Below are 25634 nucleotides of genomic sequence, written 5' to 3'. Positions count from 1 at the left end.
AAGTACTGCGTGATTTTGGTCATAATCATTATGATTACAAAAGCCACAGGTTTAAAGATAAATGAAAAGACTTGTCAACAGTTTTGACGATTAATTCATCAGTTGAAAATATTCTAAGATTCCATTATATCTTTCTCTCTAATTACCTCTCTCTCAATTTGTCTCTGCTCCGCCTTCTCTCGCTCTCCTCCTCTATTACACACACACACGTATAACCTGTGTGTATCTGATTTGACTAAGCCAAGGGCAGGTACGCATCCATCCAGATCACATCATAGAAGAGATTAGCACAGACGAAGAAGGCACGCATTGTCTTTTTGTCTACATCCTTTTTTTTTCTAAAATCTACAGACGGGAAGACACCGATTCTGTAAGTCAAAGCTAACTTGCACACGGGTCAGTACATCCTTTTTTTGTTTTTGTGAAATACTTTAAAATTATATGTAATTGTATTGAAACTCATGCAGAAACTATACAATTTGTGTGTTCTAACCATTGAAAATAATTGAAATTGAAATAATTATAAACTAAAATGTCTTAACTTTACATGAGGCCATTCCTGAACTTTGAACACAGTTAAACAGTTAATGTAATTACTGTCAATGATGTACTGCACATTCTGTTTGGGTGAGTGGATGCATGGATTGCTTTGGTGTGTTCAGTTAGTGTTGTATTTTGAGATTTTTTACAAATTGTAATTTTCTTTATTCTTGTTTGATTTGTTTCCGTGCTTTATTTTGTATCACAAAATATCACAACCGACTAAAAAATATTATTTTAGTTGTACACTGATATTAAAGCTAACCATTTCATCTAATGTTATCTCATTGTTTTCCTTCTGTAACTTGTTCGGTGATCGCTGGGCATATTCAAATAACAGGTGAAATCACTAAACGACAAGAGGAAAAAAAATATGACTTCAAAGTAACAGCATGCAAATGTAACGTGTATTCAGCATATGAGAGATAAGAAGGATTTCAGAGATGTACAGAAAATGTCAGTGGCATGTTCAAAACCAAACCTGTTTTTCACTGCATGTTATCCTCTAAAGTCCATGAAGTCTCCCATAGGATGGGCAACATGGAGGGTTGCCCGGGTAGTGTGATTAGAAAACCTCAGAGGAGGAAGAATGTCAGTAAACCTGAGGAGCCTCACGTGGAGACAGATTCCATGACAACACGACAGAAACAAAATCCCAACATCCTGCAAACTGTTACGTCTGTGTCACTGAAAGAAAACTCACAGAGAAGCCAAGAAAATTTAAATGAGTATGCCAAACTCAATTACTGTGTTTGTTGATATTAATATCTGTTGTATGTCATCTGCTATCATTTTCCACAGACTCGCAGACTTTTCCTCATGGCTCCAAACGGAGGGACGTGTTTTATTTTGCTCTTTGTGGCCTGTGCAGCTTTGGGTTAGTTACAAAATCATCACATCCATAGTAACTCTACCTTGCATTCATGTATTTTTTTTCACGGTGCACACTAATAAACTCCATCTAGAGCATACAGTATGTGAGCCTATTCATGATCCAGTGCTGTTGTGTCTATCCAGCCAAGCGTCCAGATGTGATGCCTCCAAATAAAGCTGCCTTCAAGGGTATTGCCAAAAAACTGGTGAGATTTTCCAAAGAAACTTAAATTACACACCTAACACACCAAGTCTATTACAACGTCACTTTTGCCGTCATAGTTGGCATTGTGATAATAATATAAATATATGTAGGAGACTGGATGTTCAAATGAAATCACTCAGAAATTAAAGGTTATTCATTCATTTGCTTTGAAAAAAAATCCAGTGTTAATCACATGCAGGGATTTTAAACTACTTCCTGTCTTATCTCTTAAATACCTGTTAAATATTTCCTTCTTTTTTGTCAGATGATGAAATGCCAGAACAAGGGTGAGATAACTCTTAATCCATTGTTTTGACTAAACTGATTTGTGTATGTGAATGTTTGTGTGTAATTTGAAGTTCAATTAAAATACTGAATTATTCTGTGAAAGCACAGAATACACCACACCAATCAAAGTACTATGTGAGAGTGAGTGTGAATGCCCTCTGTAACATCAGTCAGAACTAATGCACTGCAAACACACTGCTCCTGGTGTGATTTACTGTGCAACATATAAATACAGAGCTCCATTTTTACAGGATACCCTGTGCCTAAGATGATGATGCTGAAAAGTATCTTCAATAACAGGTAATTTTGTGTGTGAGTTTAAATTCATTGTTTTATTGATTTCTAGAAGAGGCAAGTGCTGTGGCCAGAAAAGATCCTTTTACTGTCTCTCACTTTATTTAAAGCTATGATTTACATACTTTATGCTGAATGTGGCCTATTACCACAGTCAAGACAATTCTGAGTAAAGCATTTAGCTTTAAGTGCAATATATGGCCATGCTGTGTTTTCCAAGGCCAAGGTTTTCCATAAACAAATAAAAAAAAAAGGAAGCTCAGCTGAATTTGCCTGGATAATCAGAGGGTAACAAGTTTAGCATTTCCTACTATTTCTGTGTGCCAGACTCTATTTCCACTCTTTTTTCTTTGTTAGTGACGTCGCTGCAGAGGACAGAGCTGCTGAGCAGTCCAACTCCCTCCTGCCCACTTTTCTTCATGTCCTGAGTTTAGTCCCTGCAGGCAGAAAGGAAGCCTCATATAGTCAACCCCCGGTGGATGCCTCAGATATAATGGTGCGAATGCAAACGCCCACTGCCATCCACACACTGTTATGCAAGACTGGTTCACATAAGGAGAACTAAAAATGATACATTCTATGTATTTATTGCTGGTGGTAGCAGAACTTGATGATTATTAGCAAACATAATAATAAAAACCTTTTATAGATAAGATCTTCTATTCTTATCATACATTTCCGATTATTAACTTATTAACTTGTGCTTATAAATATTTAAAAAATAGTAGTTTGTATATCTTAAGATTGATGATGCTACATCTATGTTGTTAAGACATAAAACGTAAATGCACACATTTTGCATCATGTAATGCACCTGACTTGTACATATCATTTTTTCGAAGAACAAGATGGAGAATTGCAGTGATTTGTCAGCGATGATCAGCATGATGAGGAACTCCTCTGTCAGTACACCAGAGTGCAAGAGTGCATAAGCCATTTACGTAATATTTAATCAATCCTGTGTACCGCAGTCTAACCAGCCTTGCTATTTCTTTGTTCTCCCAGACGCCACTCGCATGTTACATGGCAGCTTTTGTGGGGCCTCTGTCATGGGCGACTTTGACCCAAAAGGATGATAACTATGTAAAGTCAACTGACTATGACACATTATTGTTGGCTGTCAAACCTGTGCTGCGAGATATACTCTCTGAAAGAATGGAACTTCCCACCAAAGTAGAGGGCCAACGCGTGAAAAAGATGTCAGTATGCTGTTATGCAATTGCTTCTGCAGTTACTTCACAGCTTATATTAAAACTGTAACTGCCGTTGGCTCCAGGATGAACATGCTGCGGGAGGTATATGAGCCCATGAATGAGGACCAGAGGACACAGGTGCTGAACTGGGCCAAAGAGCAGATATCCCAGAACTACTTCAACTGTACAATGAGGCCATCATCGGGTTCAAAATCAAGTAAGAAATGAAAGAAGACATATTAACCTCTTTTTTTCAGAAGTTGACGCACTTTATTTAAATATTAATGAAATGTGTTACACATCTGTCCTCAGCAGGCCCCAAACTTAAAAAGAAAGATGAAAAAACAGAGTAGATACATTTGTAGAACAAAAGAGTAAAATCTCTATAGAGTGGAAATTATCATATTGATCATGATCATTTTCAAAAAAGAAAATAGTGGAACAAACACAAAAACATGCAGTCATACAATACAAGTGGAGAAACAATTCATCCTGAATAAAACAAAGCAGGAAGGTTTTATCTGAACATAAACAAAAGGATAGAGCATTGCATCTAAACATCCCAGCATTTGTGCGTTTGTGTCCTACACATTTGCAAGCCAGAGCGTTTGTGTGAATTTGCAAATACATTTGTGTTTTTGCAAATGTGTTTGTTCTTACAATGGGACATCAGTCAAGGAAACCAGGCAAATCACAAACCATATTTGTTGTTAGACCCGTCAAAGTCCCCATCACTGAACATGACGTTGGGTGCAGCGCCAGCGCCATGATTTAATACTAGCTGTGCTGACAATTACAATTTAAAAGCGCTTGAGGGGCAGCAAAGCACTCAGCAAGATCCGATGATTACTTTTATCTCATTTTGGTTGTTATTTCGCTGTTAATCAAGAATGTGCATCATAACAGCTTCATTGATTACACAGTGCAAAGGGATCATTGCAAACCATCCCTGAAATGGCTGGATTCTGAGGCACTGACCATGATGGGGCCTTTCCTGTCCCGTTTATCACCAGATGATGTTGATTCTTCTCCCAAAGAAAAGGTGAGTGGGTCTACAAAGCAGGATAAAGGGAAATTTTAACTTAGATAGATAAGGAATAGGAATTTAAATGGTTGCCTGTGTTGGTTTTCATTCAAATTCTCTTCCAGCTGTGTGAATTCTTCCGCTCGGCCCAGTTCAGATCCAGCATGAGTCGAGCAGCCAGAATGAAGCCGAGCCTGGGCAAGAAGTTCCTCCAACGAATTGAGGGGTGCTTCAGTGGAAATGAATTTCCAGAACATGTGGATAAGTGTGTATTGATTCATTCATGTATTAGAACAAGGAAAATGATCTAGGTGGACATAACTGAATTTTAAAATTAGTCTCTTTTTTTATAATTTCCTAACCGACGATCAAACTGATGTGATTTTGTCCTTCTTCTAGTGATTTCCATCCAAACGTTTATAGCCTTGTTGAGCGTGTTTGCTTTTCCAGCATTTGCAAGGGAAAAAAAAAAGAATGAAAAACCTCACCATACTGTTGCCTTTGACTTCTGGCAGGCTTGGCCCGCTGGCTTGTTATTACGATGCTCCGATTTTGACCCCTGACCTCAGTAAGAAACTCCTCTCTCAGCTTGATGACTGTGACGTTCCCATAAAGTCAAAGGTTTGTTAGTTTGTTTGCTCGCAGTTATGTCGTCTTTGTCCAGAGAAGCAGCGACAATTCTGGATCTGAATTGTTTATTTCTTTAAATTTTGTTTCTTTATTCTGCCTGCACTAAAGCTGAGGAAGCGCCTTGTCAACAGTGTGATGTCAAACTCCAGCGGAGCTCAAGCATTGCATGACCTGGGTAGAAGCGTTACTCTGTTGTCTCCCAAACAACTGTCAGAACAACCAGCAACCGTTCTGAAAGATGTTATCCAAAGTCTGGGACCCAATGTCAAATGGACACGCAGCCAGCTGCGCACTCTGGTCAAAAAACAGCTTGGTGATAAAAAGGTGAGCTCATAGACTATTCTTTATATAGATGCTCCCCTTCAGTTGTGTCATTAGCCAATGTGGAATCTCTGTCCATTGCTACGCTGATGACACCCAGCTCTACATCAACACCGATACAACTTGCTCTGTTACTCAATCCCTTTCATCACCACTGTCTCCCCTGACTATCTGCCTGGAAGAGATGAAGGCATAGATGACCCACAATTTACTTGAATTAATCAGCTCAAAAACTGAAGCCATAACTTTTCAGTACCCCACATCAGCTCCAGTCATCCCACTTAAACACCATCACCTTTTCAGGCCAGGACATTCTTTCATCTATGGTTACGAACCTTGGTGTGAGTCTGGACCCTCACCTAACATTTAATAATCACATTAAATCTGTGTAAATCATTGTTTTTCTGCCTAAGAACTCCGTTCCTGAACATCTGAAGGCGCCACAGACTATGGTTGCTTTTATAGTATGTACATATATGTACATATATGTACATATATGTACATTTTATATATATATATATATATATATATATATATATATATATATATATATATATATATATATATATATATATGCAAAAAAATCTCTCGCTCTCTCTCTCTCATAGATAGATAGATAGATAGATATACATATATACACACACACATATATACAGTATGTATGTATGTATGTATGTATGTATGTATGTATGTATGTATGTATATATATATATATATATATATATATATATATATATATATATATATATAATAACTCAAATGTATCTTTATTATTATTATTATTATTAATAATAATAATTAGAGCTCATTTTGCTTCTCCTTAGTGTGAGGAGGTATCTGGTGAGGACTTGATGGCCCTTCAATCAATTACAGCAGGTATGCCAAGCTGTGTGCTCAAGAACGCAAAAGCCATGGAAATCCTGAATGACAGAGAAGCCTTGAATAACATATCCCAGCACTTGAGGAAGGGCCAGTTAAAGACCATGCTGCAGGGGGTGAGTAACTATGGATCAGTAAAACAAAATTATTCATAAAGAAAAAAAAATAAGAGAATGTTCACAAACATGGTTTATCATATTAGCAGTTAATTTGTGTGTCTTAGCTCACTGATATCATTCACATGGACTTTGAAAATAATTTAAAAAGGAACCACATTTTTCTTTGTAGCTGCGTGAAAAGGTGCGTCCCTCAGAGCTGCTGCAGAAGTTGCCTGGTGCTTTGCTGCGCAGCATTTCTCTTACCAGTCTAGACAAAGCCAACATCACTTCTCTAGAGCAAGTGGAAAACAAAACCTGGAGTCGGCCACAGGTAAATTAGTTCAATGCCTTCTTATCTCAAAGTTGTGTTTTATTCATTGATTACACAATGAAATAATTGAGACACTTTGGTCTCAACTTGATATAACAAAATATCTTTTAATTAGGCTGCTTACCTGGCAAAGAAGATGCATGAACTCAATCAGCTTCAGTACAGGTGAGATATACAGTTCTGTGACCAAAAAAACAACAAAAAGCTGAAACCAATGTTAATATTAAAGGATACGTTCTTAGTGAAAAAACAAGTTTGATCTGGCTTTAATAGCTTCTGTTCACATTTACAGGTCATATTAATGCTTAAAAGCACTTTGATTCTTAAAATTAGTCTTTAGTTACATTATTGTACCCACACATGTCGCACATAGACTTTATGGGCCTCCAACACCATAAATAAAAGCATCACACGATGACCTTCACCAAATCCATGTCTAATGTCAACTTTCGTACTCTGCATGTTGTTCATTTTTGTGCATGGTCTTGTTATTGTATATATTTTTATAAAACTGCCTAATCTGCTCACATTCAAAATGTTATTTTTTGAGACAGAAGGCTGTATTCAGTCCTTCAGGGAATAACCTGTAAGATGATTGACAAAGTAGCTGAGAACAACATGATGGACATGATCCAGGCCATAGAGGAGAATCCACTCTGGCTTTCCAAAGTTCAAGTAGGTGTTTGCTCACTGACAGTATACATATACAGTACTATTATATCCAAAAACTAAATATACCTGTTAATGATGACAAACATACTGTTTTGTTTTCAGACAGTGTGTGCGGCCCAAAAGATTTTTAAAACTTTGGAGAGAGGGAGAACTGATTATTTTAAAACCATCACTGAACCGGAGCTCGACATGATTCCCACATCCGTGCTACTTTACTTGCCGTAAGCAGGCAGTGGATTTTCTACGTCACTTTATCATGAATTCATCATATATTTGACAAAACATCTATGGTGAAATCTGTTCTTTATCTTAAATATCCCAGTCCACAGAAGGTGAAGGATTTGCCTGACTCTGTGTGTCCCATCTTCCTTAACAAAATGGAAAAAGCCAACCTGAGCGTGTTGCCTCTCCGTGCCCTGTCACGCCCTGCGATCACACAAACAGCTCTGCTCTGCCTAGTGAGTGTACACCTACATGCAGATATATACTGACTGGTTACATTTAAAGAAAACGGCTGACATAAAGTGTTTTACCACCAAAAGATTCCTGCCATAAATTCACAATGTTTCTGACACTCGTGGAAGCATGAATGTTATTTTTTGGAAATATTTATTCAAAGTTCTCATCACACCCTGATGCTCATTCTTAGTATGTAGGTATGAGTATCACCTGCAATGATTCCCTAAGATAAACAGGTAACATGTAATATCTAAACTGAGTTCCAAGAACTTTTAACTTTGATGAGGGGGACAAGAGGAAACATTCATTATTAAAAGCCTAAGACATTCCCTGTCACTTTGCAGGGGAGAGATTTGCCTGAACTGACCACTGCAGACGTGTCAAAGCTTGGGCCAATATTGTGTGAGGTTCAGCCCTCCAAACTCCAGCTCATGGCCCCTGATGTTGTCAGGTTCAGCCTGCAGGCCATGGCGTCCTGTCATTTCATTCCTCAACGCTACAGGGCAGATCTGATTCAGCTGGTCTACCAGACCTTTGGGTAAGGAATCCCAGTGGATGTTGCAGTTACTGTAGACAAAGAAATAGGCTGATGCATTATCATATATTGGCTGTAGGAGTCCATCTGATTGGCCAGCGGAGACTATGGAGTCACTGGGTCCCCTTCTTGTTTTGGATGACGATGCCATATCAGCTCTGCCCAACAAAGTTTGTATTTGCGGCTCAAACTCGAGCATCTAGCTCATCATTTTCCATGTTTGCCTATGTATTTTGTTTTTAACCTTTCTTCGAATCTGTTAGCCTTGGATGAAGGATGTTCTAGTTTTCCTGAGGTCACGCCTGACCAACGGTTCAGCTGCACTGCAAAAGAAATTCTTTCAGCTTGCCACCACCATCACATCAAATGGAGCACGTAAAAGAAGAGCAAGTAAGCAGCATTCATATTTCAGCCACTTTCTTTTATTTGATGGATCTGCCATACTGTATTTTATACTATTGTAGATGGACTTCTCTTTTGCCTCCCCCCCATCTGTATTTCTCAGCTAACAGTGACACTAGCAGCAATGATCAAGGAAATTACACAGAGCCTACCGAGGCATTGATTGAAGACTTGGGAATGGCCAATGTGTACTGGAAAGCTGCAGAGCTGGACATGATGTCAAACACCACCTTTTTGGCGATGGTGGAGATACTGGGGTCAATCTCTGGCTACAGTGCAGACCAGCTGCACGTGTTGAGTAAAAAAGCAGTCGAGGTACGATGGATGAGCCGATTCTGAAACAGCCTATTTAATATGACATGAGCTATTTTGGCAAAATGTAAACACTTCAGATCCTCTATGTTTAAACCCGTAACTATACGTACATTACACTTTTCTAACTCAGCGTGATAAGTCTTTGTGTGTCTTTGCAGACCTTTGGCCCAGTCGAAGAGATGACTGAGAGCGTTGTTTTGCAGTTGGGATGTGTGAATCAGGGTTTCTCCAACTCTGACCTGGAGATGCTGCCTTTTTCTCTGGACTCTTTGGAAGAAATTGCCCATTGTGGCTGGAAAGAGTCGCAGGTGAATTAATGAAAACAGTTTACATTATTGTGACTATAATACCAATAACACTCTTAACATGACTCATGTCTGAATAGACGGAGTCAGTGTGGAAAAGTGTTGCGAAATACAACAACCTGACAGCAGAGCAGCTGAGAGCTGCAGAGATGGTAGCACTGAACAGGTTCATCTGTGGTCTAAACCCCAGTGAGATCGACAAGCTCAATGTGGATGCCTTCAAGTTTGTACAACAAGCAAAACTCCAGTTCTATTCACAATTTAACTTATGTGCATTTAAACCTGCAATAAACATTAGACAAAAATAAGAGTCTCGTTTTACAAAGTGCAAAAGAGCTTAACTGTGGTATGGTGTTAAAAGTTGATACAACGTTGTGTGGTGTGTCTTAGGGATGCTCTGGGCTCCATGGATGATGTTCAGTGCTCCTTTAAGGTTACACAGAGGCTCAAAAATCTTGCTGTCTCTGTGTTTGGAAATCCCAACACCTGGACTGAAGCACGAGTATCTGACTTGGGCAATATCGTTGGTGAGTTAAGTCATAGCTCCAAGGTAGCAATATGGAGGAGAACATACTTTTACCATCTTGCATCCAGAAGCATTTACATTTTCTAATGTTTGTCTGTCTCCACAGCTGGTTTGGATGCAACTGAAATAGCTTCTCTAGACCCATCTGTTTTTGCATTTTTCAGCAAGTCGAGCATTTCACAAATTCCTCCAGACAACTTTGCTGTAAGTGGCTTTTACCAACCTTTTTCCTTCTATCCTCACCCCCCAGCTGTGAGATAAGCCATGAAATGGAAAGCAAAAGTAACCCAAATCTGATTCTTTGGGGGGGTCAAGTGATCAAGTCAGACTTCTTCAGGAAAGTGTGAACACTAAAATATAACCACTTCCATATGTGGTTGTGAATAAGACCCAGGTCTGATTTTTTTCAATGTGGCCACAGTGTGAACAGCCAAGGCGGATTTGATGTGACTTTTACGTCAATCTACGTCGACATTTGTCACTGTTTATCCTTTGCCGTAGTTCCAATCCGTTGCCTTTGCCCTCTTTGTTATTGATCTTATGCACATGCGGGTCAGAAACCCCAAACAGTTCACAGTGGAAGCTGATATAGGCCACATTTGAAAAGGTAAATAAAAAAACAATCGGATCTGAGGGAAATATCCGAATTGAGCATTAAGACTTGCAGTGTGAACTCAAGTAATGTACTATTCCAAGATGCATAAAGAGGCCATCATAGATATTTTATAGAAAGAAGCTTTTGAATATGAAAAGGGTTGGAACTTTATTGTATTATTTTAGTTCACATTTACTTCTCTCATGTTTTCGGGGAGGGGGTGATTGTGAAGCCACAGCTCCAAAAACAACAAGTAGTTACAAGCTGATGTACATAAAGGAGTATTTTGAAGCTACGGAAATAGATGTTTCCTTAAAAACAGAATCAGGTCACTTCCAATGTGTTTTTGTGGAGACCAAACGCACAAAAAAGTGGGTTTTCACTTTATTGGTTGCCTGCGATGAAAAATATCAGACATTTGTTTGACAATTTCTTGTGTTTTTTGGATGTTGTTTTTTTAAGGTTGACATGATGCTTTTCCCATTACTTTGTTTCTGCTGAAGTTAAGTTTTGTATAATTGTACTGAAACAAACTGTGATATTCCTCCTTGTTTGGCCCCACTTAACAGGGGTGTCCAAAGTTTTGACTGGTACGAAACATGAATGCGGGACTTTTACTTCAGTAAAACTACTTCTTATCGTCCTGTAGGCACTCTCTGCTGCACAGCTGGAGTCTCTTGGGCCTGACAATGCCGCCATGGTGACCAGTGAACAGCGAGCAGTACTGAGAAACGATCAGCTCAGCGCACTTGAAAACGCTGAAACTGGTTCTTACAAACAATCACAAAAATCTGCTGAGTCAGGTAAATCTACATCATCATACTTTTCAGGTATTGATTGTTCTCCGGTCTACGGGGAACACCACAGTTTCATTCTGCCATCATGATCTTTCAGAAACTTCTCTGGAGGTTCAAGCTTGTCAAAGTGCCGATTTATCGATAGTCTTTTAAATCATGACCAAGTTGTTTCAGACTTTGGCCTTGTTATGAACTCATCCTCAATAAAGGTGGCTCACTTTATGAGATGCAATAGGAAAATGTAGATACAGTATATATATTTCATAATAAAGCAAAAACACATGATGTAAACATGACAAGAATTTCCTGTAAACAATCTAAAATACACATGACTTCAACTTTAAGTTTAAGATTGACTAAACCAGGAAGGGGATGTGTCTATTCTGAGGCTGAGGACTTAAAACTGCACTGAACGTTAATGCCAGGTTTATCTCAGGTTCATCTAACTCTAGCTTTAACCAACTCATCAACAATGGCCGAAGCAGTCTGACAGTTACTGAGCATAAACAGAGCGGCAGGATTAATGTAGACAACTGAAACAAATTCAAGTAAATAATCAGACATGTCAGCCTAAAGCCTGTTATTCACCAACAATATGGGCTCAGATTGTTTCTTGATACAACACAATCTGTGATTACCTGTGCACTTAAATTATTTAACATGGGCTGTTAGTCATCTACCTTTCAGTTTACTATTGATTGCCTAAGTCACTCCTCTTGATTTATTTAAATACTTCACATACTTCCTGACTTTAGTGCTCATTCAAAAATGTCAATTTTCAACCCCAAAACAGGGTTTGTGACTTCCCTTATGTTATTGTAAATCTGACCTATAGTGTTTAATTGAAATTAAGACCATGAGTCCTAGTAGGGTTTGCAGTTTTTTTAAAATACTGATCGGTTTTAAGACAAGCTTTTATCTTTGTGTAAAATAATGACAACTTTGTTCAAAATAAACAAAGCATCTTTATTTAAAAACTGACTGGCACTGGCATTTTTGTTCTCGATATAAGTCCTACATTTATAGTTGAGGTCCAAGGAAGTTCTAAACACTGGTCACATTTGTTCTGTGACGGAAGTTTGTGTCAACTACACCCCGTCAAAGTATATACATTAGTGTTTCTGTTCATCCTAGCGGCCCAAAAAAATCTGAACATTTGACTGAGTTTTCTCAGTCTAATGTTAAGGCCTCAATTGTTTACAGATCCATATAAAATATAGAATAACCAGACTGAATAACAGGTAAACGTGTATACTGTAGGAGGACCCAGTCTTTCAAATTAAACGTTTAAGTGCATGTGTTGATTGTGACCTGTAACTGCCGTCATTGAATAATCTTTGTATTCCATCTGCATGTCACTGTTGTTTCCAGGCGCTTCAGTGGTGAATGTGGAGGGGATCTGTGCTCTCATCACCCCACTTCTGCTTCTCTTCACGGGGCTCCTGCTGCTCTGAAAACAGTCCTCACATCACATTACTGAGCCAGTTGAAGCTTCCGCTAACCATGCACATGCACCTTATATTACAGAGAATTTCCTTGTAGAGCAAAAGCATAAAAGAAAAAAGCATATGCTGCTTCCAAGTGTATTTTATGATAAAGAGGGTTTATTATTCTAGGTTAAAGATGTGCAATTGTAGCAATCTGATTATATAGGGTTATCAATGTAGTGTGGCGCACAAGGGCTCCTGTATTGCTCTTTTTATTTTACTGAATACTATATAACTTCTATATTTATATATTTTAAAAAAAAAAAGTATATTTTAATAGAATTAAGATGAATTTGACATGTATAATGTTGTCTTTTGTATATGGCTAAAATATATGGATATTATATTTGGAATTTAATTATCCCATGATGACAAAAGCTAAGATTTAGATATTGGATGTATTGCCAAAAAAGACGGTTCGAAAATATTACGCAATAAAAAAAAAGACTAATATAGTAAAATAGCTGTCATTAAAATATTTAAAGACAAAAAACTGAGTTCAAGGCATGTTGTGCTTTTATTTTCTTTCACACAGAGGAGAAATGTACTGCAAAGAAAATGAGGTTGAACTGAAAAACGGGTGTTGAAACACGAGTCACTGATGGCAGCAGCACATTAAAGGGATAATCATTTTATGAAACCAAAATGCATAGATTTTAGCCTTGTGTATATATATATTCCTGACGAATGGTGGTCAGAAATATCCCAGAGGTTTAGATTTCTGGACATTGAACAAAAACAAAAAGAAAGAAAATATAGCAATCTTGTCCTTACCTGGCCACACCATTTGATACATGCTACACATGAACAGCTAAACATCATTATTTATTCTGCAAATACTAAACCAAAACCTAGAAAAACACAGAAGACCCTTACTGCTTCAAAAGAAACCAAGCAGGAACTTATCAGCCAGGTTCATTGTCCAGCTCACATCTGTCAACAGTGGTGGTGACGTGTTGATTTGGGCTCATTTTACATTCACATGACCCGGGAACCTTGCAGCTAGAGCACAGTGATCTCCAGCACCTCTACGACAGAATAATGACTTGGATTTATATATCCCCCTTCAAGGCACCCAGAGCGCTTTACAGAGATCATTATTCATTCATACACATCCTCACTGGTGGTGGTAAACGTTTTGTAGCCACAGCTGCCCTGGGGCAGACTGACGGAAGCGTGGCTGGCAGAATAACTGAAAAACAAATGAACCAAGGTGTTTCAATCATCCAAGTCCAAGTCCAGACCTCAACCTGGTTTAAAATACAGTGGAGGGACCTTCAGGAAGGTGAATGTTACACAAATTAAAACAAACAAATGAAAGAGTCCTACAGAAGATGTATGACTGAAAGGCATTTCTAGTTCAGGTGTCTCTAAATCATGGGGGTACTTCATTTTTCTATAAACTGCTTCTGCATGTTGAATGAAAAGTAAATAACGACAAAATGTGTTAACTATCCATCTGTAGTTGTATTTCTCTCTTTTCAAGACCTGGTATAACCCGATAAAGTCAGGCCAGCGTCGTTGTGTGGCAGCTCTGCCGACAACCGGTGTGTGAATGTGTGGGTGAATGTCTAGTGTAAAGCGCTTCGGGGCTGTAGGAGTACAGCTGGAAAGGGCTATTTGAGTGTAAGCCATTTACCATTTTTTCACATGAAGAGGCAGTATGAATACATATACTTTTTTTTTTAAGAAAAAAAAAAGAACAGTGAACATAGACAAAATGACTGGGGAAGAAAAGAAAAACAACAAAATAGTACGTTTCATCTACAAAATGGTGAAGCCTTGATTCTCAAAAATATCTTTGTATCCTGTAAAAAAGTTCTGACATCCTGAGTTTATTATAGGTCTAATGAAAGCATCAGTAAAACCAATGTATCTGTGCTGACGGTGACAAACATCAGATGACAAATCTGTAGTCAGTTATGCAACTCTGTTATTTAATTTTTCTTAAACCAGTGCCGAAGACTGAAGAAATACAATTTTTAAATGTGCTTTTACGTTTTAGAGAGTCATTAATACAAGTTAAACATAGATATTTATCTTTAGTTTACAGTTATATGATACAGTATGATTTAGAGTGAAATCTATTTCTCACTGAGAATGAAGCAATATACATCTGTTAATTTGATGTAAATGCATACATGTTAAATCTGAACTTTAATTATTTTTTTTGAAAGTTTCTGATAAATAGGGTGTATAACATAACTGTTAAGCTATTTCCCAAACTTAAGAATTTTCCTGTTCTCCAGGGAGTTATTGGTGCACACTCATTCTAGCACAACTGAAGTACAAATACACACCTGAAAAACATATCAATAACAGTGAACATTTGGAGGATGGGTTTACATTTACTTTGCATTGTCCTTGAAACTAGCTGACTGCATTTAAACAATTCTCTTCACAGAAAGCACTCTGCTTTCAAAGGTTTAAAAAAAACATTAAGTAAAACTAAAGAAAATAAATGTTTTTGTGCACTAAAATGTACCTAAGTCAATGGCTGAAATTAAAGTTGTCAATCAAAAATATTGAACATTTTGGAAACTGGCTGTCAATAAATTAAAGGTAAACTTAATATTAACCCAATTACTATATTTTAATCTTCTAAAAAATATATTTTCAGTGTTTTCAACATAAACGCAGGAATGAGAACATTCAAGGTTCTTTACATGCAAACAAGTACGTGGATGTGAAACCAAACCTCCACGGAACAGGAAGTAGCTCTCATGTCTTTATGACTAAACGCAGAAATGCAGCAGAAGATCCTGAGTATCAGAAGGTTGAGGATTATCTCAAATATGAGACGTAACCTTGGACTGTTTTACAATGTACTCACTGATAAACTCCAGATTAGCAATCTTTGGTTAAGTATGTACAAGGGCGCACATGAATAAAGACTCAACGTTAAAAAAGGAACTTGGGAGATTTTTCTTTTCCATTATTTTTCCTCGTCTTCTTTAGGTAGTTTTTCCCGCGTTCCTAGCAATGATAAATGCCATACCATGAGTTCTGAAGTGTGTGTTCAGATCTACTGCCTTTTCAAAATGTTTACCACATACCTTACAGGTCAGTGATCCATGCTCTTCCTTCACCTGACCTGTGGATGACTGACTTGAGGGTGAACCCGGTGCAGAACCGTTTACACAACTCCTGTCATCGTGGTTCTTAAATCTACCAGGGGAGGCTGATGGGTGCCCACTGACTGCTTGTTGGTTGTCAGAGACTGCATCTTTGACTTTGTGGGTGATAAAGCGATGGCGGGATAGTGAAGAGGTGGATGCGAAGCAGGCACCACACTGTAGGCACTGTAGATCTCCACCTTCTGCACCTCCTCGCCTGTGCTGGCTGATGTGCTCCTGGAACGCTGTCTTGTCTTTTGTGGTGAAGCCACAGGGGGCGCAGCTAAAGCCCGACTCGGGCACAGAGCAAGGAGCGGGAGCTGCAGAGGAGGGCCGGGACTTCTTGGCTGGACTCCTCGCATCTGTCCCCTCTTCATTCTGCGCCGTCTTAGCAGCTCTTCTACGTTTCCGGTGAGACTTCAAACTGCCATCCTGTTCTGATGAACTGCCAGCCTCATCAGCTGTCTGATATTGAGATGAATATGAAAAAACATTTTTAGGGAGAATCTCACCCTTTTTGACTTCTTGTCAGAGGCACAGAGGAAGTGGCTTACCATCACCGAGTCCAGGCCTGTACTGTGTCTCAGCTGGATGTGCCTCTCCAACATCATTCTGCTGCTGAACGTTTTCTTTCCCTCCGAACAAAACCTACACGAATACAAAACGTGGTCATTTTTGTTGTTATGTCTTAGTAAGTAAGAGAGATAAGTCCCTGTATGTTATACCAAGTAGTATTTGGAGAATTTAAGTCTTTACTGAAGTTCTTAAATATCAGGCTGCAGGGCTGCACCGAGCCTCAGGATGTTTAAAAAAAAACACAGCTAACTTTCAAACTGTGCAAAACAACAATATAACTATTTTTAAAAAAAAGAAAGATAACTGAGGTATCAAAGCACAGAGAAAAATGACCGTAGATTATGGTTTCAACATCTGGTACTGTACTATTGAAGTTTGTTGAAATATTATTTTAAAGATAAAGAGATTTCAATATGAACATTAACTAATTGAAACTACAAAAATGTCAAATTTGGAAACATAAATGAGGTGTGTGTCGTTTTGTTTTCTAAGATGAATGCCCTCATTTTGAATTTGCAACTACATCTTAATAAGAAAGATCCAGATCTTCTGTATAACAGGGTTGTATGATGTTGTATGAGTATGTATAAAATAGTAGACTTACTGGCAGCGGAAGCCCCGGTTCATGGCTTTATGTTTATCTCTGATGTGGCGCCTCATACTGGACGTGGTGGTGAAGGAGCTCTCACATTTGTTGCAGGGAAACTTCTTCAGAAACTACACAAAATAAAAACAAATAAGGCTGCATCTTTTCAACTGTAGCTTTGCATACAACCAAATCAACTATGAGGACTGCACAGAACTTCAAACCTTGCCATGCTGTTCACTCATATGGGTGACGTAGTCCTCCCGTTCTGTATACTGTGTGTTGCAAGAGAGACACTTCCATCCTGAAGGCATCTTCATCCTCTGAGTCTTCACTTTACTTCCTTTCTCTTTAACCATCAGTTCCTCTCCTTCAGAGCTTTCTAACTTCACGGGTAAACGTGAGGAAGCACTTGGAGTCGAAGGCAACTCTTCTTTTAATGTGGAAGTCTTGTGAGTCTGATCAACAAAGAGATGCAAATAAATACATGCTAAAGTAAATAATAAGCTCCTTATAGAGATATAATAGGGCTGCGTTTGCCTTCACGCTTAACCAAAGAATACCTTGTAATGGTCCAGCAGGGAATTCCTCTGAGAAAACAGCTTGGTGCACTGCGGGCACTTGAACACATGCACCTTCTGATTGGTTAGATGAGTGTCAAAGTGATTATACAGAAGGTGCTTGTGTGTAAAAACGGTGTCACACATCACACACTTATAAATCAACCTGCAAAAAGGACAAAAACAGGGTTAATTCATTTAAAGATAAACAGTATATGACAACATGATTATGCACATCTATGTGAGATATATACATTGTCTGTGCATCAGCAAGTGCTGGATGCTGAGTAGTAATGTGGGTCTGTATGCTGGGGGCAGATTTGAAAGCCATGGGGCAGCTGGGGCACTTGTGGAACAAGTCACAATGAGCCTGCTGAATGTGAGACTTCACAGAGTTCAGTCCTCCGAATACCACCAGGCAACTGGAACATCTGCAGGAGAGAAGTATGGGGGGGTGGGGAAGAATTAGAAGTGGTCCAACAGCACAGTACATCTTTGTTTAATTAAAAGAGACACGTATAGCGATATCGCACCTGTACCCAATGCGGCGTGAAAAGTGCAAACAGGTCTCATGCAGATGTTTTTGAAACAGCGGCTGCTTGACTGCAACCCCACACTCGGGGCATACGTGTGGTGGACTGACTTGATGGATGCGCTGATGTGCTGCTGCACTGCAGCTGTTGGGCAGGAGCATGGGAGGAGAACACTCTCGACACAACTAAACAAGCAAAGAACAGGAGAGACAAAAGTAAGTATAAAGTTAGAAATGTAGCATACCACAGGAAAACAAACCAACTAAACAATCCCAAGCCCTGTCCTGATAAATTGTGCCTTTGAAACACCACAGAGAAATGATAAATGGTAAATGCATGACACTTCAGAGAGACACGACAGATGTATCTACAACAATAAGACAATTGTGATTATCATCTGCTGTCATTTAAAACAGATGAGCAGTTACAATTCTGAGCTCAGCTAAATTCAGTACAGTCTTGTGATCTGGTTGAGGTCATATTTTCATCTGCTGCTTCTGTGGGGCACTTTGTAAAAGATGATTAGAGAAAAAGAAAAACTACATATACATACACTTAAGGTAGTAGCTGGTTTTATTTCTTGGAAATGGTCAAACACCTCCTCTCTGCTGCCAAACTGAGCCTGGCACTCAGGACATTTACTACTCGTGTACTGTACATCCTCTGACTCTTTCTTGACGGGTGCACCATGATGTGACTGTGGTCCTGGTTTTGGAGAGGTCTGGCCTAAAACAAAAGAAGATTGTGCAGACAAAAGAGAGTAAGAAAATCACTAAGAAATCAAGGATTGTAGACGGTAAGAACATCTCAAATAATAATGACTTAAAACAGGTATGATATGCTAACCCAGTGCTGGTGGCTCCTGCTGGATGATCATCTGCTCCACAGGTACAGGTTTCATGACCAGGTGTGAACACTGCATGATCAAGCCTTTCTCCTTGTGCTCTCTGGCATGTAAAAGCAGGCTGCATTTGTTGAAGAAAGCCAGACGTTTGGCGCAGTGATTACAAGTCACTTCAATTCTCAGCGAGCGTCGATCGTAGTGCTGAGCCAAACTGTGTTCCAGGGCAAAGGCATCGCCACACTCCAGACAGCGATAACCCTGAAAAAAGGATAAAACAATCCTCTAAAACATGGAAACTGACAATCTGTGGTGAATTTGCAGAATTTATACAACAATAATTATTTTCATTAACAGCTAGAGATGCTCTGCTGATTAAACCACTCTGTTGTTTTGTCTCAATAATGTCACAATAACTGAAAATACCCATCTGATGTTCCAAAGTAAAGCATTCAAATAACTTGTTCTGTCCAATCATCACATAATAGCTAAAAATATTCACTCAAATATTATAAAAGAGGTGTGTTTTAGCAGTTGGAGAAAACAAATTAAACATTTACAGCTAATAAAAGAAGCTGCAAATGATTTCAAGTTATATCACAACAGACTAGGGCTGTGCGATTAATCGATTTTAAATCTAAATCGGATTTATTAATCAAAATCGATGTTAAAAAAGGAAAATCGGAAAATCGATTTTCCTTTTTTGCAGCTGGCTGCATTACAGACAGCTTGTCTAGTCATCTTTGTTTGGTCAAGAAAATTGTAAATGTTGTCACTTTACTAAACTCAAGGAGGATTTACAGTATCTTTCAATTGCACTTCATTCCCAATAGGGAAATTTGTTTGCTATTTTTCTTTAAAAATAAAGATAAAATATTTTAAACAATTTATTCCATTGTCTTTTGTAGTTTTACCAAAAAAAAAAAATCGTAATCGAAATCGAAAATCGGGTTTTCAGAGAAAAAAAAAAAAAATCGGGATTTTATTTTTGTCCAAAATCGCCCAGCCCTACAACAGACATAATAGTAATATTGATTCATCAATGGTTTCACTACTATACGTGATGACAGCTCACCTGAGCAGGAAGTGTAATGCCCCACTCTGCTGGAAGAGGAGAGATCAGCTCTGGTTTATAACTGGGCAGGAGATTCTTGTTATTGAGGATTTTATTGAAGGCTTCAACCAGGTTGGTTTGACTCTTTGAAATGAAAGCCCCAGTGCTGTTGACTATGGACGCTGGCCTGTTGCAGGTTTGAGGGGGGAGCAGAGGTAAAGGTGTCGGCAGGGTCATCCCGCTATTTAGAGTCTTTTGACCCAAGCTTCGGAGGTTGATTTTACCTGGGCTGACTCTGCAAGAGGAAACCGTGGGCAGTGCTGCCGTTTTTGTGACATTCACTGCTGTGGGGGACACTTTGGGCTTTGGCTTACTTTCTCCTTCTAATGTTGGAGGCAAATCAGATTCATGGAAAAGCTCCTTTTTGGATCGCGTGTTCTGACGTTCTGGTGAAGGCTTTGAACTATCCACATCCTTGGCAGAGGCTTTTGAGCTTCTTTTAGGCATCCCACTTGTCACAGTCCTTGTAATGCAGCGGGTAGGCATTTTGATTTTAACTTTGAGGGGTGGCATCGGAGAAGAAACCGACTCTATAACACTAGAAGTCATTGCATCGTCACTGTCAGCATTGCAGTTCTGCTCGTTTTGTTTTCCCCCATCTCCAGCCAACTTTTCACTCGGTTCTTCAGTGTCCCCAGCCTCATCTTCTTGACTGTGCACATCTACCTTGAGCTCCTCTTGGTGCTGCAATTCACTGCAATTCAGAGCTGGGCCTCGTGCTGACACTAAATCAGTTTTGCTGCTTTTATTGGTTAACAAAAGACCTGTTTCACTGGGTGGTGGGCTCTCAGGGGAGTCTCTCTCATCAATCACATGGTCTGGATATTTCTCCTCCTGGATCACTGCTGAACTTGAATCTAAAGGTAGGGAAGCCTGTGGGATGTGGGGCTCTAGAGCTGAGATGGAAGCAGTTTTGGTGGTAGGCTGCACATCTTCTCCATGCTGAGGTTTAGTTTGTGCTGGTGCTCGAGTGAAACTGAGAGTAGGGGGATGAGGAAGAGGAGAGGTATTATCAGGAGACCCAAGAAATTCTGAATGTAATTTTGGCCTTCGTTTAAATTTGGGAGAGGATGAAGTTACAGATTCTGGACTCTCTTGAATTACCAGCGGACTTCCAAAGTCTGGTTCTGAATCATCTTCGTCTGTGTCTATAACACTCTTGATTTCAGTTTTCGTGCTACCATTTTGGGGTAAAGGGGAGGATACTGGATTGCTCGGAAGACAAGCGTCATCACTCTGAGGAGAGTGAGGTGAAAGGTGAGGGCTCAGAGGTGGTGGAGAGGCAGCATGTGAGACAGTACCAGCAGTGGTGGAAGGCCGAGGATACAGGAGGGGCTTTAAACCACTAATGATATCAGCTGCATCCTGGACGGATCCAGACTTGGCTCCTTTATCATCCTCATTATCATTTAGCGTTGATCTGAAAGGTGAAGTCCGTGGCCATGATTGTGTGCTCAACTGATCCTGATTGCTAGGCACGTCTTCCTTAAAACCATTGGCAATCTGGGGATCTATGGCCGCACTGGAAGACAGTTTAGGACTGTACTGTGATGTAAGCTCATCTAACTTGACTGAAACATGAGAAGCTAAGGCACTGCTTGACAGATTGTCTGTTTTGTCCTTGACAGACTTCTCCTCTTCCAGAGACTCTGACCGCACCGTGTTCTTCACAATCACGCTGACCACAGGAGGCTCACTTTGAGGGGCTGCAGGATCGGGGAAGCAGGAGGGAGTCCCGCTCTTGTCCCCGGCTGTGGCAGTCGCAGCCTCTTCCCGCTGCTCCTCCGGGTTAGACTGAATGGCCTCTTTCGCATCAATATCGGGGATGTCAAAAGCGGCCAGTAGATCATCAAAGTCTGGGGTCTTCATGTCCCCCATCGCCAGAGCAAGGCTCACAACCTTTTTTAGACAATAAATGAGGGAGTATTAGTGATGTCATGTTTAGGGTTGCCAACCGTCCCTTGAAAAACGGAATAATCCTGTATTTATAAACTAAAGTACACGTCCCATATTGAGCTGAACTGTGAGAGTCAAAAAATAGTCATAAAATGCCAATGGAAAATGGCATTGAGCTGTTGAGTTCATAAGTTATTTTTTCTGTTTTACTACAACTGTAGCCTACAGTCATGGCCTTTGAGGCACAAATATGTTTACAAGTTTTCTACAGACGTTCTGTTTGCATTTTTGTTATTGCACTAGTTTAGTTTAGAGTTTATTTACAAATAATTAAAAAACACAAATACAGATAATAATCAGGTTTGTAAAATGGGACTCCCCAGAAGCTACTGTAGCTTATGAATAGGGGCCCAGTCACACAGCAGAACAACTATAAATTACACATATAATACATATACATACAATATAATAACCTTATAACCTAAATAAGAAAAAAAAAAAAAAAACCCTGAGACCTCCTCAGATTTCCTAGATACAAATATATTCTTATAAAAATAATACATCAGGTATTGTATTGGTACATAAAAAATTTAATAAGAGACATAATTTAATAACAATTTTTGTTTTAGTTGTTTTCCCCTTGTGGTGTGTGGCACTAAAAATGTGCACTATTACAGAATGGATGTTCTGCTTTCTTTCTATTGTTTTATATTAATTTATACAATTTTAAGTTAAGCAGGACAGGTTTCTGTTTAAGAAAGATACTTATTTTATTCAGTTAATTTAGTTATTTTGTATTAAAGTGAATTGCTGGATAATAATTGTTTTCCATGTGTTCATGCCATTCAAAAATATGCATCTAATTCAATTCAGGTTCGAGTCAAATAGTTAAAAAAATGTTTCACTCACAAAAAAAGGGGCTAAAAAAAATATCCCCACAACAGGAAGGTAATCGGGTCGGCCCTGCTGGTGAGGTGTCCCTTATTTATTTATTTTCCAGGTAGTTGGCAACCCTAGTTACAGCAGACAACAACAGAATGATCATCTTAATTAATAATACCAAAGTTTTCCTCCGAGTGGATACAGTTACACGTTTACATTAGAGCGAAACCAACAGCTGCTTCACACAGGACGAGAGGAGAGGCGGAATAAAACACACGGAGACGCATTTACCTACAGAAACCACATTAATGCAAAATAAATATAAAAAAAACTAACTCTAAAAAGCCAGACACGGTGCTGTTTACCAAACTTCCCTCATCGCAACAAGTGGCTGCTGCTAACAGCTAGCCTCGTTAGCGGCTAAAGGCTGATTTATGGTTCTGCGTTACACCGACGCAGAGCCTACGCCGTAGGGTACGCAGAGACGGGCACCGTACGGCGCGCACCGCTGCGTACCCTACGCCGTAGGCTCTGCGTCGGTGTAACGCTGACCATAATTCAGACTTAACCCGCTAACGTCCAGCAGCGGACTGACTCCCACCAGACTAAACTCATCTGTTCACTGAAACTGCCATTAAACGAGTCTACGACGTGCCACGGTAAACGAGTGTTAAATTTGGTCAAACTGAAGGCGACACGGAGTTGTGTTTGTTACTTGCCAGTTAGCGGAGCTGGTTCCTGACTCCTGGTCGCGGGGGTTCCGTCATCACCGTGCGACATTCGCTCCCACAAGGTGGAGGTTTGCAGGTACAGGCAGTACTCGAGTTGTAAAAAACAATCAGGGGGGATGGTGGATTTTATCATATGGGGACAGATAATTTGTGCTGATTACAAATAATATAATATATTACAAATAGTAGCACTGACCAAAACACCTGCAGAAATACTGCAGGAATGACATAGCAGCAGTTAAATGCAGCCTTCTGTAAGCTTTAAATATCCACTGGACTTACATCAAATACATCAAAACACAACAATTAAAAAACTGTTTTCTGAACTTATCAATATGACTCTGTCCTTCACCGGATAAGTAAAATGGATCACTGCAAAAACTTTAAATCTTAACAAGAATATTTGTCTTATTTCTAGTTAAAATGCCTAATTTTAGTAAAAAAAAAATCTCATTACACTTAAAACAAAACTCATCACTGGAAAAAACAACAATTTTCGCCTGTTTCAAGTAGATTTTCACTTGAAATAAGTAGAACATCTGCATGTGGAACAAGATTTTTTTTTCTTGTAATAAGAAGATAAATCTTGTTCCACTGGCAGATTTTTCTACTTATTTCAAGTGAAAATTTACTTGAAACAGGTGAAAATGGTCAAATAAGTAATTTTTCTGGTGATGACTCTAAATGTTGAAATAGTAATACCACATTCATTGATTGAATGGCATAAGGGATGGAAAGGCAGGATGGCAGTTTTACAGGGGGGATGATTTGGACTGTTTTTATTTCAGAGGGGATGCCATCTCCCCTCATCTCCCCTCATCCCCCCTCAACTCCAGTACTGATTAGATTACAGGGGTCATCAACCTGCGGTTGTTCATCCTCATTGTAGCGGCTCCCCTTGGCCTTAAACATGAATTATACTTCTGAATCCATTTTTAGTCATATTATAAGTTTATTTTGTAGGGCAGTTATCTTGGAGTTTGAGTTGATGCCATCTAATTTTAAAATAACAATTTTTAATTTCTATATTTATTTTTAAAGCTGCAGCTATTTTTTTTTAATTTATATTGAAGTGGGGTATTTTTTATTTTACTTTTACACAAATATAGACTGAAAAAGGCCTACAGTTCACAGTTTAATTTATTACGTCTACAAATGCACACTGCACTGCTGTTATATTTAGGGGTTGTAACAGATAAAATAAATAAAAGATGAAAACTTTTAAAATCTGTTATTTTTTGCGGCTCCCGATAATATTTTTTGTAGAAGTGGGGGCAAAATGGCTCTTTTGATAATAAGGTCGCAGACCCCTGGTCTATTACATCAGAAGTTGTCTCTAGGCGCTTTCCAGAGACCCAGAACATGAACTCCAGAGCAATTATTACATAAACATAACAAACAATGGCAGGCATAAACTCCCCTAGTGGGAGAAAAACCTTAAGCCAAACAGTGGCAAGGAAGAGGCCAGGATGTCAGCAAGCATATGGCAGACACTTATTAAAGTCTGGTAACATCTTTGCACTTGTACGATACTTTGCACAGGTATACAGGTGCGAATGCTGACAGCTGGCAGACGCACGTTAACACTATAAAGTCTGGAAATATCTTTGTGCAGAAACAGTGCTGTGCAGAAGTCTATTGGCATCTTTTTATTCATTGTTTTATTAAGGTTTAAATAGCATTTTCAGAACTACATTGTTGTCATTCTACAATTACTTAACTGCAACCATTACAATATTTAGTGTGATGATCAAAATCAAGCACAGATTAAATTTTTTAACCCTTTATAGGAGCACTCAATAAAATATTTTGAAATTTCAACTCTAGAAAATATTAAACTGAGCTTTTTTACAGTATAACTTTTTTCAAAGCATGTAGGTTGATTGAAGTTACTAAATGTGGTTATTTGCCCCGTAAAGGGTGAAGACTGACATATTTATGTTTGCTTAGTAAGTAAAAAAAAAGTATTTTATTTTAAATGGGTGATGTTACGATTTTAATGGATTCACTGATAAACTGGAAGATTAACT

At 39.0% G+C, this 25634-nt stretch overlaps 2 protein-coding genes across 3 annotated transcripts; one reads left to right on the top strand and one right to left on the bottom strand.

Annotated features, from left to right (window-relative positions):
* The first annotated feature begins 261 nt into the window (after window positions 1-261).
* otoa (otoancorin) lies at window positions 262-13267 on the top strand. Of its 2 annotated transcripts, none has more exons than XM_061716847.1 (29): window positions 262-396; window positions 1342-1417; window positions 1558-1619; window positions 1884-1905; window positions 2158-2206; window positions 2558-2696; window positions 3043-3102; window positions 3206-3399; window positions 3477-3610; window positions 4317-4435; window positions 4543-4682; window positions 4933-5038; window positions 5156-5371; window positions 6193-6363; window positions 6536-6676; window positions 6792-6841; window positions 7231-7351; window positions 7451-7569; window positions 7671-7806; window positions 8152-8345; window positions 8422-8512; window positions 8606-8732; window positions 8848-9059; window positions 9218-9367; window positions 9445-9587; window positions 9755-9891; window positions 9997-10094; window positions 11135-11288; window positions 12654-13267. In XM_061716847.1, the coding sequence occupies exons 2-29, from the start codon at window positions 1360-1362 to the stop codon at window positions 12734-12736; spliced, it is 3426 nt and encodes a 1141-aa protein (XP_061572831.1). In that variant the 5' UTR covers window positions 262-396; window positions 1342-1359; the 3' UTR covers window positions 12737-13267. The 2 variants fall into 2 exon arrangements, with proteins under 2 accessions (XP_061572831.1, XP_061572832.1); XM_061716848.1 differs by having other exon boundaries at window positions 273-370.
* Window positions 13268-23679, bottom strand: znf687a (zinc finger protein 687a). Its single transcript, XM_061716845.1, has 11 exons — window positions 23593-23679; window positions 20057-21994; window positions 18987-19242; window positions 18694-18866; window positions 18141-18325; window positions 17862-18038; window positions 17611-17773; window positions 17272-17505; window positions 17066-17178; window positions 16440-16533; window positions 13268-16350 (listed from the first exon to the last, which is right to left on the bottom strand). Exons 2-11 carry the CDS (start codon window positions 21971-21973, stop codon window positions 15724-15726), a joined length of 3939 nt encoding a protein of 1312 aa, XP_061572829.1. The 5' UTR covers window positions 21974-21994; window positions 23593-23679; the 3' UTR covers window positions 13268-15723.
* Between the last annotated feature and the right edge of the window lie 1955 nt (window positions 23680-25634).

The sequence above is a fragment of the Cololabis saira genome, chromosome 3, assembly GCF_033807715.1.
Source record: "Cololabis saira isolate AMF1-May2022 chromosome 3, fColSai1.1, whole genome shotgun sequence".
NCBI lineage: Eukaryota > Metazoa > Chordata > Actinopteri > Beloniformes > Belonidae > Cololabis > Cololabis saira.
The sequence above is the reverse complement of the archived record's forward strand: the minus strand, read 5'-3'. Positions and strand labels throughout refer to the sequence as shown.

Coding starts and splice junctions, on each gene's coding strand:
- znf687a (XM_061716845.1), bottom strand. CDS start 21,973: ATGGGGGACATGAAGACCCCAGACTTTGATGATCTACTGGCCGCTTTT. Junction 18,039..18,140: donor TCACGCCGCATTGGGTACAG/GTGCGATATCGC, acceptor TCTCTCCTGCAG/ATGTTCCAGTTGCCTGGTGG. Junction 17,774..17,861: donor CTTGCTGATGCACAGACAAT/GTATATATCTCA, acceptor TCCTTTTTGCAG/GTTGATTTATAAGTGTGTGA.
- otoa (XM_061716847.1), top strand. CDS start 1,360: ATGGCTCCAAACGGAGGGACGTGTTTTATTTTGCTCTTTGTGGCCTGT. Junction 1,620..1,883: donor AGGGTATTGCCAAAAAACTG/GTGAGATTTTCC, acceptor CTTTTTTGTCAG/ATGATGAAATGCCAGAACAA. Junction 2,207..2,557: donor AAAAGTATCTTCAATAACAG/GTAATTTTGTGT, acceptor TTTCTTTGTTAG/TGACGTCGCTGCAGAGGACA.